Raw genomic sequence first — 17,490 nt, 5'->3', positions numbered from 1 at the left:
GTTGCTTTTCTACTTCATTAGCTGTGAATGCTGAGCTTGCATCCACTAGAATGCCAATATTGCCCATATCAGTGTGCACATCCCCCTGTTTGGGATCTTTTTTAAGGAAAGAAAAAAGTTCTCTCCTTCTTTCAGTGGGAGATCCTTTCTGGCCAAATATAAAGTTTTAAATACTGCTGTGTGAACTTCCAACAGTTAGGCAGTCAAGTTAGAATCAACTTGGAAGTATAGTTTGTTAGGAGACTTCATATATATATTGCTGTATCTGAAGAAATTTCAAGACAACTGCTGAACTTCATAATGCAGAAGTCTCCCATCTCTTCTAGGCTTCATATGAGTTTCAGAGGTGGGGTGGTGACGTGGGAATATATTCTGTTTGTTTGGAGTGCGCTGCTTTAACCATAACAGGTTAGAATCCTCTGCATTAATTTTTGCCAGATTTTCCAGAGCTGTGATTTGGTTGACTTTCAATATTTTTCTTCTTCTTCCCTGCCTACAAGACAATCTGCCACCCAGGAAAAAAGATACCATTCTTAGAGCAGAGCTACAGCTTAACGTTTCTGATAGGTTGCTTTGCAAACAGCACTTTCTAGAGAGCTTACAAGGGTGGTTTCTGGCAGATAATTTAGGAGTAAGCATTAAACTTGGTGTCATTACTTTACACTTGAGCTGCTTAACAGGGTTTGTGTTCTTTCCTGTTCTTCAGCATAGGGGGAAGTTTTTGCTCTGTGATCATTCTGTATAATTCCGGCATGAAGATGCCCAGCAATTTCTAAGTGGCAGAGGAAATAAGAATGACTGTTTTGGACACGTTTAATTAATTTGTTCATAAAGCAGACTTGACTATTTTTCTATATTTATTTGTATTTCTATCTGTATTGTAAGACTTATAAGGCTCTTTGTAACGACTCTTTCTAAAAGAGCTGCTGAATGTGTTCAGAGATAAGCCCAGTATCCACTCAGTTCTGGGTGTTCAGCCACATACATGTACAGACCCCTCCTGCTCAGTAAACAAGCCATTAATTCTGTGTAAATAAGCAGAGAACATTGCACTAGAGCATAATGCTATACATAGGCTTAGAGGATTTAATCCATCATTCATAAAACTTAAAAACATTTCTTTAAAAGCTTAAATAGTGTTTTGAGATAAATAATAAATTTTTGTTCATATGGTGAGAGAGTGAGATACCACGATGCAGCAGATTCAGATTTGGTATAGGAGCAGGTTCCTGTTTGTGCAAAAAATGTAGCTTTGTTTTCTGAACTGCTGTACCTAGTGACACTCAAAAATAGGGACTTGAGTCCTTGATTCTTGACCTGAGACTTTAGAATGAAAATGTCTTTGTTGAATTCTCCTACTTTGAAGACAGTGTAAATGCCAAACTTGAGTTCTTGCTTCTGTTCTTCCTCTGTAGCCTTGGTCCCTAGAAACTACCAAGTATCTTCCTTCTTTGTACATGTTTCCCTGCTAAAGTTGCTTCATTTGCAAACTGTCTTGACTCATCAGTGAATTGAGAACATACTGTACTGTAATTTTTTCTTTGATGCTCTTTTTTATACTTGCACGAAGGTGGATTATAAATATTTTGTGTCTTATCTTCTCCATATCTGTCGTTGCCCTTCGAAATGTTTAACTGGTTAATGTGTCTCACTAGTTGCTTTGATCCTTTATAGCTATAAAAGGTTCTTGAGGCTTTCAGTTGTACATGCTTGTAAGGGATATTAGCAGTGTCACTCATGCATGTCTATCAAAATGAGGCAGCTCAGGTTTCCATGCCTGTATCAACCTCAATATTCTGATTTTTGTGTTTTCTTCACTCAAGAGCAAGCTGCACTAACTGTGTATTCTTGTTCTTCAGAGGCCAGTGAGCGTGTTAACTGGTAGAATTTAATTTTATAAGATAATACCAAAAAGATGCCATAGCCAAACATCTTTCTATGGCATTCACAGAGACATCAGGAATGGGTGTCCTCTATCTGTATTTTGTACAAAGAATATTAAGCATTTGTACCCTGCATATACATCTTCAAAGTGTATTTCAGTACTGGCTTCTATTTTGCCTATGTAAATCACAGGCAGGCTTCTCAGGAGCTTGAAGTTGCTGCCATGTAGCAGCTTGCTACTTTCAGTGAACCATGTACAATTATTTTAAATAATGAACAGTTAAACAATTTTTCAAATAGAAGCACACTAGTCATCTTCAATAGTATATAGTCTGACTAGCAAACTTTTCAGTAGGTTTTTTTTTCTTTTTTCTTTGGCATGTTGTTTAAGAAAAAAAGTGTCCTGTGCATATTACTGCCTATGAAATTCAGTCAACCCAGCAAAATGTAGGCAAATCTTTTTGAATGCTAGATGCCTTCTCAGAACAGAGACCTTTCCTGAATACGTAAATTACCGTAGCTGTTTCATCCTGTAAAGTATAACATTGCATGCTTTAATCTATCAGTTTAAATATGCTGGAGTGTTGAGGAAATAGAGCTATGACCTAGCTCCTGATGGAGATAAACTCATAGGTCACTGGAGTTTTTTTTCAAGGTAAATCTTCATTAGCACAAAGAATTTTGTCAGTTGAGACCTGACACTTGCCATCTATAAAATTAGATCAAAATGGACACTCATATTCTTTGTAAACAGCAGTAAATTATTTTTAATGTAGATCAGCAATTTAGAGATGTCAAAGGATGTCCCATCTTCTGGCTTTGTGAAGTACATTTATACAACGTCTCCAATTATTACATCTACGTTATTAGTTGTGAAGTTTGAGGTTAACTATAATAGATGTTTGGGTGAATGAAGCTGGATCTCTCTGCATGTTCTTGAAAACAATACTGTTCCTTTTCTGAATCACACTGATGTAATTAATTAGTTAAACTCCTATGTAGCAGCACAAAAACCATGCAACCTTGCTATGCAGTTATTTTGCTATGTGATGTTGCTATGCTATTATATGATTTGTTTTATGTGTTTCCTGGGAAACTGTATATGTAGTAAGAATGATTATTTCTTGTGGATTTTGTATCAGGGTGACCCTGGCTCTTCTGCGGCTGGAATTAAGGTAATGTAGTTCTAAAGAAGTTGAACAGGGAGAAGAGGGGTGCATGTTACTTTACAGTGTCACAGATATTTGGGGTATCATTAATGTTATGGTTTTCCACAGCTCGACCTTTAATTCATTTTCCCAGATCTCATGTCTTTCATCGGTTTTCTTTTAGGGTGAACCTGGTGAATCTGGACGGCCTGGACAAAAGGTACTACTTGGAAATGTTCTGTTTCCCTTTTCTGCTGGATTTGTGATAATTTATGTTACATCTGTTACCAGTGGCACTTACCTGTACTGGGATGAGTCAGAGGCAGTACAATTTAGCAGCCCAATGATGTACACATTTGGTCTATGATAATTTAGTATTTTAAAAAGGCAGAGCAATGATGATACTAATGAACATGAAAAGCAATTTTGACTAACCCACCTTCCCTTCTAGCCACAGCACACTTCTTGCATTAAAAGCTTGCCCAGTTGCAGCTGGTGAGACTAACAAAGAATGGCTCTGCTCCTTGAGTGATCACAAGCTAACCCTGCATGTTTGACTACTAATCTTCAAACTCTGGTACATTGTTAGATCTCATTAGGAAGAAAATAAATATTGGTCAGAATCTCTTTCACATACACCTGTGAGGGGAATCAAACCATAAGAGGTACGCAGTGTGTTTGGAAGGACACAGACCAGGTAATGCCACTCTGTTCTTCCTTCCAGTGTAAGAAATTCCCCTGAATGCTGGGTGGCTGAGGCTGCTTCTGCAAGGAAAGGTCCTGCAGGAGTTACAATGACTGTGCTGCATGAGGCCCTCTGAAGCTGGGGAATTTGCTCTTTGAATCTACAGTACATCAAACACAGTGATTGCTGTGCCTTCAGCTCCCTTTCATAAGAGTAGGGGGCAGGTCCTGCAGGGAGAGCAAAGAGACAGTGAGAGAACTGGATTTGTGCATTGCAATACTTGGTTTCCCTCTGGAGCCATTGGCACTCTTCTTACCTCTTACAACATTGAAAATGATCTCCTGCACACTGCTGCCAGAGTGGAACAGAGTCCTTCTGCCAGCTGAGATATTCCAGACAGACAGTCAAGAGCTAAAATTCTATATAGTGGATGGCAGGACAACCGTTTTCTAATACTCAAGGTCTTTTGGTGACTAAGAAAAACCCCAAGCCTCATATAAATAAGAAATTAAGTCTTTTTATTTAAGAAATTATAATTCTCATCAGAGACTAAACAAAGACTATTATGGTTGCAAATGCAGTTCCTTAGTAAAATGCAGTTTTAATTAGGAAAGGTAATCAAAGTAGTTTAAAGCTACCTAATCCACAGAATCATTCAGTGTGTGCATTCTGAAGCATATGCTTTACTTGGGCAATAAACTAGAAAATGCACTTAAGCGCCTGTGGAGATTCATACTCTCATTAAGTGGCTGCCATGGAGGCAGAACTAGCAGTGATTTATCAGCAGGCTGCTGGTTCTCAGTCCCAGGCGCTCAGATTTGCTCTGATTCAGGCACCATGGATAAGTGAGAGGTATGCAGTTCAGACTTTCTCACCTTCTTTTTCACACCAAAGGAGGGCTTAGTGTCTTCCTTCCATTCACCTCATGAGTTCCCAGTATGCCACACTGGTGCCCCAGCCCCGACCATCAGCCCCCATAATATGCCTGTTCAGTGTGCCTCCTCCAGACAGGTGCCCCATGTCTGCTGCTCTGCACCCCTGCTTAGCAGGGACTTGTTCACACCACCAGAGGTTGTGGGAGGCTCTTTTTCCAACTGGAGGCACACCTCTGCCACCTACCTCATCTTGATGCTTTTCCCCTTCTCTATGTCCTATTTGTATTTCCTTCCTGTGTCTTCTTTTCTTTCTTATATTTTCCTTTTTTCCTCTTCTTCTAGTTGTCCCTTATCCATCTTCTAAGGACAAATATTTGTTGAGCTGCCCAGCTGAATACCATTTGCATGAAATGAAATGTGACAATGTTACAGCAGTCTGACAAGGCTGTTGTGGGCCATATTGTGCTCAGAGGTGACAGAATGACCCGTGCTGCTGTTATGTAATAGAGTTAGTATACAGCCTTGGTTTCTTTAAAAGTCATTCTTCTCATAAATCACACTCAGAACTTTTATATTAGGAAAGGTCCAAAAAAAAGCAAATACTATGCATTCATCTGCAGTGCTAGTTGTAACTAAGAAATAATGATTGATTTCATTGTGTTTCATATTGATGTATCTTTTAGGGGCATTTTAATTGTTTTAGATTACTGTGACTCTGAACTGGCTTTGGTGAATCTTTTCTGCTTATTATATGTGAGTGTATGGGGGTAAGCTCTGTCCCAAGACTAAATAGTGACCTATTGCAGCAATATATTACAAATTATAAATTTTCAAATTCTGTGCTTACAAGTGAAATTTAGTGCTTCCACAATTAGGTGAGAAAAGTTGATGGTAATAGGCTACTCATGCAAAAAGTGGAAAGACAGAGTAGGGATTTGGAGTTAGTGCAATGGAGCATTATTCTTTTGCAAGAGTAATAACCCATTTTCTGCTTTAGAAAGTGGTAGTCAAGATACGAAAAAGTAAGTGTCTGTTGAAAATGGCATCCTAGCCTCTATTCTTTCATCTGACTTTATAGTTAATATTTTGAGGCTGGAATCTTTCCTGTGCCTGTAGGCAATTTGAACAGTCAGAACTTTGGAGAAACTAAAACAGACAAAGAAGCTGTTATCAGATCCTTCTATACCACTTAAAAATTATTCCATTTGGTAAAGAGATTTGCAGCCCCTCTATTGTGTTTTTCAGTTTGTGGCAGAATGCAACTTTGCCATGAGCATTTCAAGTCTATTTAATATCTCTGCCTCAAAGAAGTGTCTCTGGGTGGTGCAGTTTGATGAGCACCTATATTACGTGTGCATGTGTTTGTTTGTGTGTGTATACACTGTGTACGTGAGTGTATGAGTGTATATAAGCATGTGTGTACATGGACACATAAAATATTTTAATAGCATAGCCTGTAGGTATCAGCCCAAACCACAGAGCTGAAGTCTGGATTTCTGTAAAGCTCATGAGTGTAAAAAATCTGGAATATAGTTCAACTCGTTATAAAGGTAGAATTTGGCTTCAGAGTTCAAACCTGAGCTTCCAGAAAGTTCAGGGAATATTCAGATCCAAGGTGCTGGTTAGAATCCATCTCTATATTAAAGTAAAATCCCCAGCCTTTAAAATAATGTTTTCTTCATGTGTTATTGCTCTTTTTTTTTTTTTCTGTTCATCATCTTTTTTCCCTAGACAACATCTTTCCATTTAGCTGATATCTCAAAATGACCGTTTGTGAGAATGTTGTCGTTCTTGTCTTAGACTAATTTCAAAATTAATGCATTCAGTTTTCAATACTTGTTACAAAACTACCTTGCAAATAGAGTTCTATAGGTCCTTTCATTGCAATTTTAAATAATCAAGGCTTTTCTGGGTAAAGCAGTAAAAGGTTATATTCCCACTATCCTTCATCACACTGTGTATATTCACAGATAAAGAACAAGCTCTGAAATGATGCTATGGATAGCTCTATAAAACTGATGGCCCGATTATAATTAGGCAGTCCTGCTTGAATTGTGCAATTTAAACCAAGCTCTTCTGAATTGCTTTGTAGCTAAATCAGACAGTTACACAGCACAATATCTAGCTCAGAGTTGAAAATGGAACAGAATTAAACATCTGTCCTAAGTACAGAACTTCAATGGCAGTGTGTAAAATGAACCAGTGCTGCTTGTTTTCTTCTCTATTGCTGAAGGCTAATGTGAATTCTTATTTGGCTTTCCTGACATGGATTTTCAACTTGGGTGTCATCTTCACATTGAAGGTTCCCAGAAGATACCTAAGTTCTTAACATGACTCTTACTAATTGTACATTTAAGTCACTCATTTTGAAAAAACCAGTCCTGCTGGAGCTGACTAGCAATCATTCATGCTCTTTTATCTTGCTGCAGAATTTACAGGGCTGTTCACTGGATAGTGACCATAACTGGATAATGTCTGTAATATTATGTAATTTTCCTGTATAGGGTGAACCAGGCCTTCCTGGGCTTCCTGGACTCCCTGGAATAAAGGTAAATAAACTGTAGTACCTGTTGTGTTGGGGGGGAACACCACAAAGAGGGGGAAATGCAAGAATGTGGCTCAAATTGACTTAATGTATTTGTCTTACATCTTTTTCTGTGTCTCTGGTATTAAACTGGGGTTTATTACAGAAAGTTCTCACATGGAAAATTGGTTAAGTGTGTATGGGTAGGCAAACAGTATATCTTACGTTAAAATGTGAGGCAGAACATTCTAGTTATTTTTTTTTTAATATAAAATAGTAGAGGGTTTAAATTTTTTTTTTATTCAATGGAAAAGTCTTGTCATCAAAAGTTTTACTTGGTTTCCACTTCGATGTGTGCTTTCCAGTAGCAATAATCTACTGAATTAGCCAAGCCTCCAGCCAGAGAACTGCATTAATTATACACAGGCTGTGGAGACCTGGCTCTGTTGACAAAAATACTCTGTGCTCCGTTACACAGCAGTGATTTCCACTGACAAGTCAAAATGTTTTAATAATATTCTGTTCAGTATTAGCTGCAGTCCCTGACACAATACCTGGTTTAGTCCCTGGCTTCCAGTTTGGCTGGAATCTTTAGGTAAGCTGATACAAAAGACACATAGTTGGTTTAGTTCTGGCATAAGTGATTGCATTGGGAGCTGCAGACATTTGCACAGTTTGAGCTGTAACTGTGTGATTCTGCACAGAGTGAGCAGATTCACATATCCTGAGTGAGCACAGATCAGAATGGCCACTTTTCCTTTGTGACAAAGATCATCCTTTCAGAAAACAAAATCGCTTTGAAACTTTTTCTTTGCCTTCCAGCATGAGCCTGCATATGTCTCAAGGAGACAGTTTATAGAATTTCCCCCATAACAAGGAGGATTATTCAAAGACCAAACTCATGTCCACTGTGGTAGGATTCAGGATTTATCTCATGGAATGTAACACTTGCACTGATTTTCTCCAGGAACCTGTGAATTGCCACACCATTGAGGCATAATGTCCCTTCTGTGTTACTAGTGAATTATGGGAAGAATTGAATGTGCATATTAAATTTTGTGTGTTGTAACAGCTGAAAATATATTTCCCATGGAGGTTGTTCATTTTCTGCAAGGATGAACGCCATATTGAGTAGTGAAGATCATGCAGAAGAAGAGTCTTGTGTGAATAAACTATTTTTATAAGGGCCTTTGGCAGCAATCCCTATTCTGTTTACTTTAACAGTGAGCAAAGAGGTAGCTCAGTTGGAGGTCAGTGGGGCACTTGCCTGAGGCACTCGTCCTGGGGACACTTGCCAAAAGCAACTGGAGTTGTGGCTGGTCTTTGGGGTTTCCATGTTCACGCAGGCCACATGTCCATGCATATAACCACTAAGTAAAAAAGTCTACATCTGAGTGGCTGCTCTGGGAAAATTACTTGTTGGCAATAAGAATGGCTCAGAAGGGGAGCTTCCAGAATCACCTGAAAGACAAAATGTGAAGTGAAAAATGGATAAAGTGTGGGAGTTTTGCCCAGTGAAAATTTGTTTCCAAATTCAGTGGATACAGTGGAAAAACAGTGCAGAATAAAATGGAATAATTTGGTCAAATATTAATCATTTAGGAAAATACTTTCTGTTTAAGTCTAGTCCAGAGGGAGGCTGGTGATGTTTCAGTGAAGAAATTTCATCTAGTGCAATTCTGCATTGAGGTGGCTACCTGTGTGTGACCTGGATGGTGACAAGCAAGCAGAATGTGCACAGGACAGAGCGAAGCATATCTGGTCACATCAGAAGTGCAGGATGGGTGCTGTTCATTTCAAGGCATTTGTAAACTCTGTTTTATTAAGCTGTCTGTAGTAAAAAACCCTCATTTTTTCTGAGTCACTGAGACTATGTTTGTGAGAAGTGGTTGCAGAAATCAGAGAATGGCTGGAATTAGGAATATGGGCACTCATCAGCAAAGGAAAAGTAGTAGTTCATCCCCTTTTCTCACCCTCCCTTTTAGCAATGATATATGTACCACCATGGTAGGATCATTGTGTTGATTTACAAAAACAGCATCAGTGTTATCTTACAGAGAAACAAATTTCCAGTGATCTGGAGATTGATTGAAAGCTGCTTTGACATAGCAGTGCCCAGATGAGAGACTTGAGCGTGGAGGAAACCCAACTGTCTGGACTTGGAATGGTGCTGTCATCTTGTACAAAACTTACTTGAAGCAGTGATTTTTTATCCTTTTTTTTTTTTTTTTCCCCTGAGTGATCCTTGTTGTTTGTTACAATTTTTTCAGGGATTTTGAGATCTGTTCCCATACGGACTTTATAAACCTCTCAAAGATCTGTCTTTGCTATGCTATCTTAATAGTGATTTGCAGTAGTGGTATAACATCAAAGACATAGCAGAAACCTCTCACAATGTCATTGCAACATCTAAGAACTTGTTACAAAATGTAAGTTTCCATAAGGGAAATTTTTCCTAACAAACAGATTACAGCATTCTTGTGCATTTGCATGCCAGCCCAGTAGCTGTTGGCAGAGATTTTTCAGGCCTTTTCCAAACTTTTTGAGAGGTAAGGAAAAGGTTACAAGGTACAGGTTTATTCTACACATTGAAAATTCCTGGATACAGTTCTTAAATGTTAAATATTAAGTCCCCTTTTCTTTAAATCTGTTAGTTGAACTTAAAATTGCTTCCTTGTGAATGTTTCTCTGCAGTGGCAGGCTGTATTATGAAATGTTTTAGGTAACTGTGCACATGCACAGCACTCTTTGCAAAAGCTAAACCAACCTGTGCAAACACAAATGCTGTGCCAGGCAGTGGACCATACTGTCCAGCTACATCTCATCTTTCTTCCCATGGCTAAACAAGCTTCCCAAGACATTTAGTCCTGTGTGCTTCAAGTACATAAAGGATTAATGAATACTAATCACTGAGAAACTTCCAGCTTCTTACAATGCCATTTCAATTAATTAATCAATGTTCCTGGGAACCTGTTAGGGCTTGGCTGAATGTGATACGGAGTCTGAATGAGCAGCAACATTGGACAGACAGGCGAGTATCATATCTGAATTCAGGGTATGCAGCAGGGCCTTTTATTTCTTACTTTTCTAGAGCCATTCACTATGCACATGCGGATGTTTTGGGAGTTCTTCCTGTTCCTTTTCGTTCTCTCCTCATTGTCAGTTGGTGCCATGGAGGAAACACAAGCGCAGTCAGTTATTTCCAAGACAGTGAAGAAGCTGTCTGTGACATACTGGAGAAGCATTTCTCAAGCACCTGTTGCTGTTTAGGAATGGCTGGAAACCTAATGAGCCCTGAATGTGTTCCACCTAAACTCAGAATATTAACTCATCGCTCTACTATCCCCCAACTGATGCCAAGCAGACACAGAAGTCTGTCTGTGAAACACAAACTTCATGTGTCTGTTTTATCTCATAGCTTTTGTAGGAAGATACCTACAAAGCAGCACTTGCTTACTGTAATGGAAATCATGCATGCCCTCATTCATTGTAATGTCAGACATCTCTCAAATCCATTGCATTGCATTTTCTGGAATTTGGCCTGTACAGTTCTCACTTTCTTCACTGCAGCGAGAAGCCATCACAAAAGACAAGCCTCTTCTCAGTAACAGCACTTTTTGCAGGATCTAGATTTTCTGTGGTGTTTCTGGCATTTGTCCCTCAGTTTTTAAAACAAATACTGAACCGAGGCTTACGAGCGCATATAAATTTTTATTTTATTGTGTTCAAGAAAACTGAACTGTTGAATGGTTTGACATGAGAAGAGAAAGGCTGCTTTTGGGAAGTATGGAAAGCTTTCTGTGTTTTAAAATCCAGTGGAAGTGGCTGATTCAATAGACTTACCAGTATGCAATGCCTTGTATCTTTCTATACAATTACTTGGGATTGACTTCCCTGGAACTATGCCTGAGCAAGGTTTCAGAAAAACCTGGATAAGAACATGGGAATTTGAATCGATTTTATATCCTTTTATTTTTCTTTTTATGAAAGCAAAAGCAGCTCTAATTTTCTTCTGTACTTAAATTTCTTTCCTTTGTTCTATACCTACTCAGACATCTTACCCTCTGAAGACCGAAAGACACTCTGCTCCACAGAACGTACTTTTTTAAGGTCTAGAAGACTTGACACTACTTTCCGCCAGTTAGTTCTGTTACAAAAGAGAAATTACAGAGAAAATGAGAGAGAATTTTCAAGCTGAATGCATAGAAGTTTGTCTCCTGTTTAAACTCCTGTAGAAAAGAGAGCAACTGTTGTTGAAGCTTATGTGTTTAAGTGCTGTTCTTACCATCTGGCAGCAAAATGAAAGGAAATCTGAAGCGAATGGTAGTTCTAAGCATTTTGGTTTCGAGTCAATGCCATTTACCGCCTATAGGAAAGTTTGGTAAATTCCCCTTTTCTCACAGGAGTTCTTAGGAAGGCTGTTCACATTTTCCTAATGCATTTTTCATTTTTGGTATTTCCATTTTTCTTCCTGTTTTTATTCCTTGATAGTGTTAACAGGAAACCTGCAGGGTCTGTCTCTCTCTCCATTTCCTCCAGTACTCAGATATTCTTGCCCAGGCTTCAGTTCATCTTTATCTGATAGGTCACCATATTCAGAACTCTTTCTAGCCTGAACCCAGGAGCTGGAAGGAACCATCTGATTTTGTAACAGGCCTGTCCAAATCCTGGATACAGAGATGGGCTGAACATGCTAATTGCGTCAATTGAAATTTGAGGGAATTTATTTTTCTCTGATATACACTTGCTGTAGCTGATACATATATATGTAAAAATATGCGAGTGTAATCAAATTTCCAGGCTTTCATCACTCACATACAGTGTTCTTGAAAGTGGCTCCTCTGCCTGAGCTGCTGAAAATGCATACTGTAGTACAGGTTAAGTACTGGAGAGTAGGTGATAAGGATGTGTGTTCTGGGTGAAAATGAGAACTGATCTAAAAAAATAGGACTTAGTACCCGCCTTTGGTGGGCTAGGTTTCAGAAGTATCTCTTTGTGTGGGTAGGTAAAATACATTGCACACCTGTGCAATGTGTTTTGACTATTTGCTTTCCATAGTGAAAGTATATATCTGTATGTACATAGTTACATATCTAGTTTTGTTCACTGATTCCTAGCTGTCCGCTTTCCATATATTATGGCACAAATCAGTTTCATAGTGTACACATGTAATTTCCCGGAGCTGATTTTGAGAATCAAAGCCAGAAAATGAAATCATCATTAACATTGGATAGTATGTGTGTGTCAGGAGTGCTTGTTTAGGTGTCCTTCAAGATACATGCTTCCAGTTCTTGTTAATCTCTCAGAAACTATATCCTCCAAATCTCTTATTTTCTGTCCTGGAAAATGCTAAAACATGAGGAACCAAAGCACAGAATGTTGCTTGCTCTAAAGCTATTACTGGTTGGAAGACTGAGCTTATAAGAACTACTTCACAGCAAATGTTTTATACCATAGTTTAATTTTTCTTTGTACAAAAAAAAACCCAAATCAAAATTCTTGAAAATAGTTGAATAATCAAAGTCCAACTGTATTCAGAAATCAAGTACTTTGTCATCCACAAAGAAAATTTGATACCAGTATTCTGAAATTATTTCTGTACCTCAAATACACATTTTTATAAGGCCAGAAATGAGGGTATGCAATAAAGCTCCTTACCTTTCAGAAGAGCAACAAAAATTCCTTAGATTTGTCATCTAACTCTTTTCTAACAGAAACAATTCGGGGCCAAACACTTCTTCACAGTTCAGTCATTGAAAATAATTAAAAATTAGGTGCTCCTTAAAACAAGTGTTGTTATTCTATCCTCAGAAATAGTTACCATGCTGACTTGAATTATAATTAGCCTATAAGAAGTCCCTTATATGATGCAGAATTAATGGATGCAGAATTAATCAAAATCATTACTAGTCCTGATAGCACTCTCCCAAAGCAACATACTTTCTAAGCAGACAGAACTTAAAAGCAAGAAGAAAATGAGGCTCACTAAAAAGCAATGTATGTCGTACAAAGTGAGGCTTGTTGTGAGACCTCAGGGTTTTAGCCAGGTTGTTTAGCCAGGTTTTACTTCTCTAACTCCAAATGAATCATAAAGTCTAAATACGCATTTGGAAATTCTAAACCACAATTGTTTTTCTAAGTTTAGAGCCTGATTAGGGAGTAAAGATATTGTTTCAAATGCGATGAGTGAGCCAGACAACCTGTTTTAACTGGCAGTTTCTGGAGCCAATTCTAAAGTGATATGAAAAGCCTTAAGAAAGACCTTACGAAATGGGGTTAGGGTTGTTTTTTTTTAATCAGATTTCCTTGTACCTTGTTCATTTCCTTCTTAGGAGCTGAATATTGTAGTCCTCCTGAGATTAAAATTCCCATGGACATCCGGCTATATATAAAGTCCCTCTAATGCCCTTCACAGTGACAAAGTACTCTGAATTGTATAGTCTAAGGCCAGCTGAGTTTCTGAGAAATTGCTTCACTGGAACTAAGTGCTGCAGGCAGAGGGAGGACATGAGCAAGCACAGCTTCATTGACCACCATGGATTGCTCTGTTACAAGATCCTGAGAATTTGGCCCTCACTCATCTCCAGAGTGGAGGAGTGCAGTATTTTGGTTAGATAGCAACCTCAAAAACAAAGTTGTTTTAGGACAGCAGATGGCAACTTCCGGAAAATCAGCACAGGTACCCATGAACCAAATCAAATTTATTACAGCTTCACAGCTATTCTCCAAATTGTCTTGCATCTGGGTTTGGGGTCTTTTTTGATAGCTCTTCTATATAACTCTGCCTTGGCAGGATTCTTTCAGTAGAGTTAGGTGAGAAAGGGCATCATACTGTTTTTGTTTTAAATATGCTCTAAGTGAGCCAGCATAACACTGAAGACAAGCACTGGTCTCTTGATGTGATTAAAATGAGGACCCTTCCACATCAGTGCTTGTGAGAAAGGAGCTTTGGCATCTCCCAAAGTCTGTGACTCTTGAAGAATTTGTGTGCTGGCCCATGCCAGACACAGGAATTTTTGGAGAACCACTAGACCTGCAGGCAGGTGTTTGTAATTTCCAAGCCTGTCCAAAGCGGTGTGTTGAAGCATGGTTGTGGTTTTCCTCCAGTCCACACAGCTAGGTTCTCTGTTTATGGAAAAGGTGGGATGCATCAGCCTTTCCAGAATCCTCCACAGAAATTCGGGATGCTTTGGCATGGTTTGCCAACACAGAGGTGTGCACACAGAAGTCTTGACCTTGGTACATTTGGATTTTCAAGAGAATGCTGGGGAAGGGTGTTTGTGTGTGTCCTGCCTTGTGGCAGACCTGCAACTCAGCCAGGAGGCACAGAACTTCCATGGTCTTGGCAATGGGGCCAACACTGAACAAAGTATTTCAGGACCAGGGAACTATGTAATAAAGGTCAGAGTTAGACATTTAAATTTCCCTGGCTAGTTCTAGTGCGTAGCACTAGATGAGAATAAGGATTGAAATTACATTCTCCTTTCAAAGTCATGGTCTAAAGGTTGGTTTAGTCACATTTCTGTAGCACAGAAGAAATAGTGTAATAATCTGATGTAGCTGTAATATAGTAGGGTAACCATGAGGCTTAAAAGTAGGATAGCAATTTCAGAAATGGAAGTGAATTTATTTTATTGTTATAGGAAAGTTGTGGTTTGGATGCCTTTCTGCAGCACAGGTTTCTTTTTTAGGAATTCATTGATCTGGTTGTGAAAACGTGTGGTATAGTCATTACAAGAATGATTAAAGAAGGAAGAACCTTCTGTGGGATAACAGTGTACCCAACAACTGCTGTTCTCTGCTGAGTGCATGCATCACCATAAAGCTTTGTATTTCAGGCACTGGGAGAGGACTAGGTGTGTCTGTGAGAGCGAAGTTTCAAAGAATGGTGGTGGTGTGTGTCCCAGCTGTGCAATGAAGGCTAATTCTGACCAAATACGGTATTAGAACTACATTGTCAATAAACATCTGCCAAATTAGTGATGTTTAAAACAGAAATGAACAGTGAAAATGGTATTTCAACTGCTGTACCTTTTTTAAGCAAAAGTCCAAGTTTTAGGCAATTATGGGTTCTGTAAAACTTAAAAGATGACACTGAGAGTGAACTAAAGCGCTTCTTAGGGTTAACCTCTAATATCAAAGCTAGCCTCTGCTTCAGCCCATAAAAGCTTTGATCATCATGAAAACCAGTTATAATTATACCTAGATAATAATCCTCATAAAAAATCTGACTGTCGTCTGAAGTAAATTACAAGGTGACTTTTTAATACTAAATTCTGATCGAGCTCACATTACACTAGGTTTACAGCATTTTAGGGCCCTTTTCTGTTTCAGACTGTTGTAAGATGTGAACATGAACATTAACAATGTTTGTGAGTGGTAGTATATAATTTGCTATCTGACCCATTACTATTTCCACAGTCAACAAATACTTGAGAATGAAAATGAGCGTGCATGGAGGTAGTCTCTTAAAATATTAACACATAAAGGCACTAAAAATTATTCTTAATATCATAATACATCACTTCTGTAAACTGGTAGAAATTCACAAGCTTAGTTTTGTTTTTTTTTTTAACTAAGCTGCCTGTGTTGTGATTAATACAAATTGCTCCAAGTCTAACAGTAGATGAAGTTTGAACGTTGAAATTTGCCTTGTTGGCATCTTGTGCAATGCGATTATTTCATAATCTTCAAAAATTTCATAAGCAGTGATTTCATAACTATGCCAAACAGTTGAACTAAAATGAATTATAGAGTCATCACTTGCAGATGGCTTTCTATACAGCTGCCAAACAGTATTTCACATGGAGGAGTTCCTTACTTTTCTTTCAAAATGTAACTGATTAACTCCTCTTTCCAGATTTTGTGTTCCCTGCCCCAGCTTTAGCAGGCAAAGAAGATTGCTGTACATTCTAACTAGATAAAACTTTGATTTTATTGTAAGAAGCTGTAGTGAGATGTTTGGAAAAGTATTACAAGTCTTAGTTACTCTGATTCCTTGCGTTCCTCTCAGCATTTCACGGTAGTGCAGAACAAATTCTGAGTTCATTTAAGTTAGAGACTTAAGAACAGGAGGTGCCTCAGCAAACACAAGAGCTGCAATGTTGTCAAACCACAGTGCCCTCCCAAGCAAGCCTTTGCTCTTGGCTTTCCTGCAGCTACATGCCAGCTAAATCATACATGTCATACATTCACAACAAAAAACTAAAGCCCTTAGTTCTTGATTTTCTAACCACATTCCTCTACTGCTCTGGAATCTTGTTTGTGTCATGGACTAATCATAAAGGTCTTTTCCTTGACTTTGCATAACAGGGACACCAGCATGCCTTACAGAGAGGAAACTGTTCTCTTTACATTTGCCCCAACATTGGCAGTGCCAATTTTGATAGATTCCTTTTTTTTTCTTTACTATCTGAATGGCATAAAAGATACCATAAAGCATGAAGTCAGCAGTATTATGGCAGGATGCAGAAGTATATCCAATGAGCATTTTACTTAATGCCTTGTGCTGTGGTTACACTCAAGAGATTTGAAATATTAGAGAAGACATAGCTTAGTTTCAAATCATTCAAACATGTCTTTCTACTTAGAAGCTTAGTTCAGATGGCAAATCAGATCTGTCTTTAAATCTACTTATCCTCTCTAGCACTGGATAGAGGGAGAAATGCATGTTTTTCTTAATGTAGCCATGTTTTAATGACTGCAGTTTGTTTCATGTGGGATAAGAATGCACTGTTGGATCATGTTCAGCTTGGCATCCACCGTAGCTGCTGCGTCTTTCCCAGCAGAGCTGCTGCTCACCCAGTCAATTCCTGGTCTCTGCTGACACACCACTTCTTCCACTCCACATTTCAAAACATTTTAAAGCTCTGTGTCATATGAGACCTGTATTCTACTTATGCTAATTGAGCCACAAGCTTATTCCATTATCAATTCCTCTAGCTTTTGCGAAGCATCTTTTTCTTCTCTTTTTAGAGATTTTGGGGGAAGGAGGGGCTTCTTCTTGGACTTTGGCCAGAAGTTTTCTTGTGGTATACAACTGGTATAGTCCAGAGCAGAGAGAAGAATTTGACTCAAAAAACTGCATTAACCTTTGAGTGACTTCTAAGCCTTACCACTGAAAAGAATCACATAGGCACTGCATATTTTTTCTGCCTGAAGTCATAAGAAGCCAGCCAAAAAATTAGCCCAGGCAAATTCAGTATTAAAACAGTATGGGGCTACTGAGTACCCTCTCATTCTAAAACAAATGATTGAAGCTGCATTGTTCTTCATTTACTGACATTAAAGTGCTTCCATCTGCATGACAACCTTACGTTACTCTTGCTGGTGTGTACTAATATGAAGACTCATATTAACTCTAAGTTTTTGTCT

General features: G+C 38.6%; 1 protein-coding gene across 19 annotated transcripts in view; it reads left to right on the top strand.

The window, feature by feature from the left end:
• COL25A1 (collagen type XXV alpha 1 chain) overlaps window positions 1-17,490 on the top strand; it is a 316,322-nt gene that overhangs the window by 257,623 nt on the left and 41,209 nt on the right. For 18 of the 19 annotated variants that reach the window (XM_032108047.1, XM_032108056.1, XM_032108058.1 and 15 more), the window contains 3 exons: window positions 3,027-3,059; window positions 3,217-3,252; window positions 7,097-7,141. In XM_032108047.1, coding sequence (XP_031963938.1) covers window positions 3,027-3,059; window positions 3,217-3,252; window positions 7,097-7,141 — 114 coding nt within the window. The remainder of the gene's footprint in view (window positions 1-3,026; window positions 3,060-3,216; window positions 3,253-7,096; window positions 7,142-17,490) is intronic. The other variant, XM_032108054.1, reaches the window with a different exon arrangement.

The sequence above is a fragment of the Corvus moneduloides genome, chromosome 5 (genome assembly GCF_009650955.1).
Source record: "Corvus moneduloides isolate bCorMon1 chromosome 5, bCorMon1.pri, whole genome shotgun sequence".
Lineage (NCBI taxonomy): Eukaryota > Metazoa > Chordata > Aves > Passeriformes > Corvidae > Corvus > Corvus moneduloides.
Note: the sequence above shows the minus strand (reverse complement) of the source record. Positions and strands in the feature narration are given on the sequence as shown.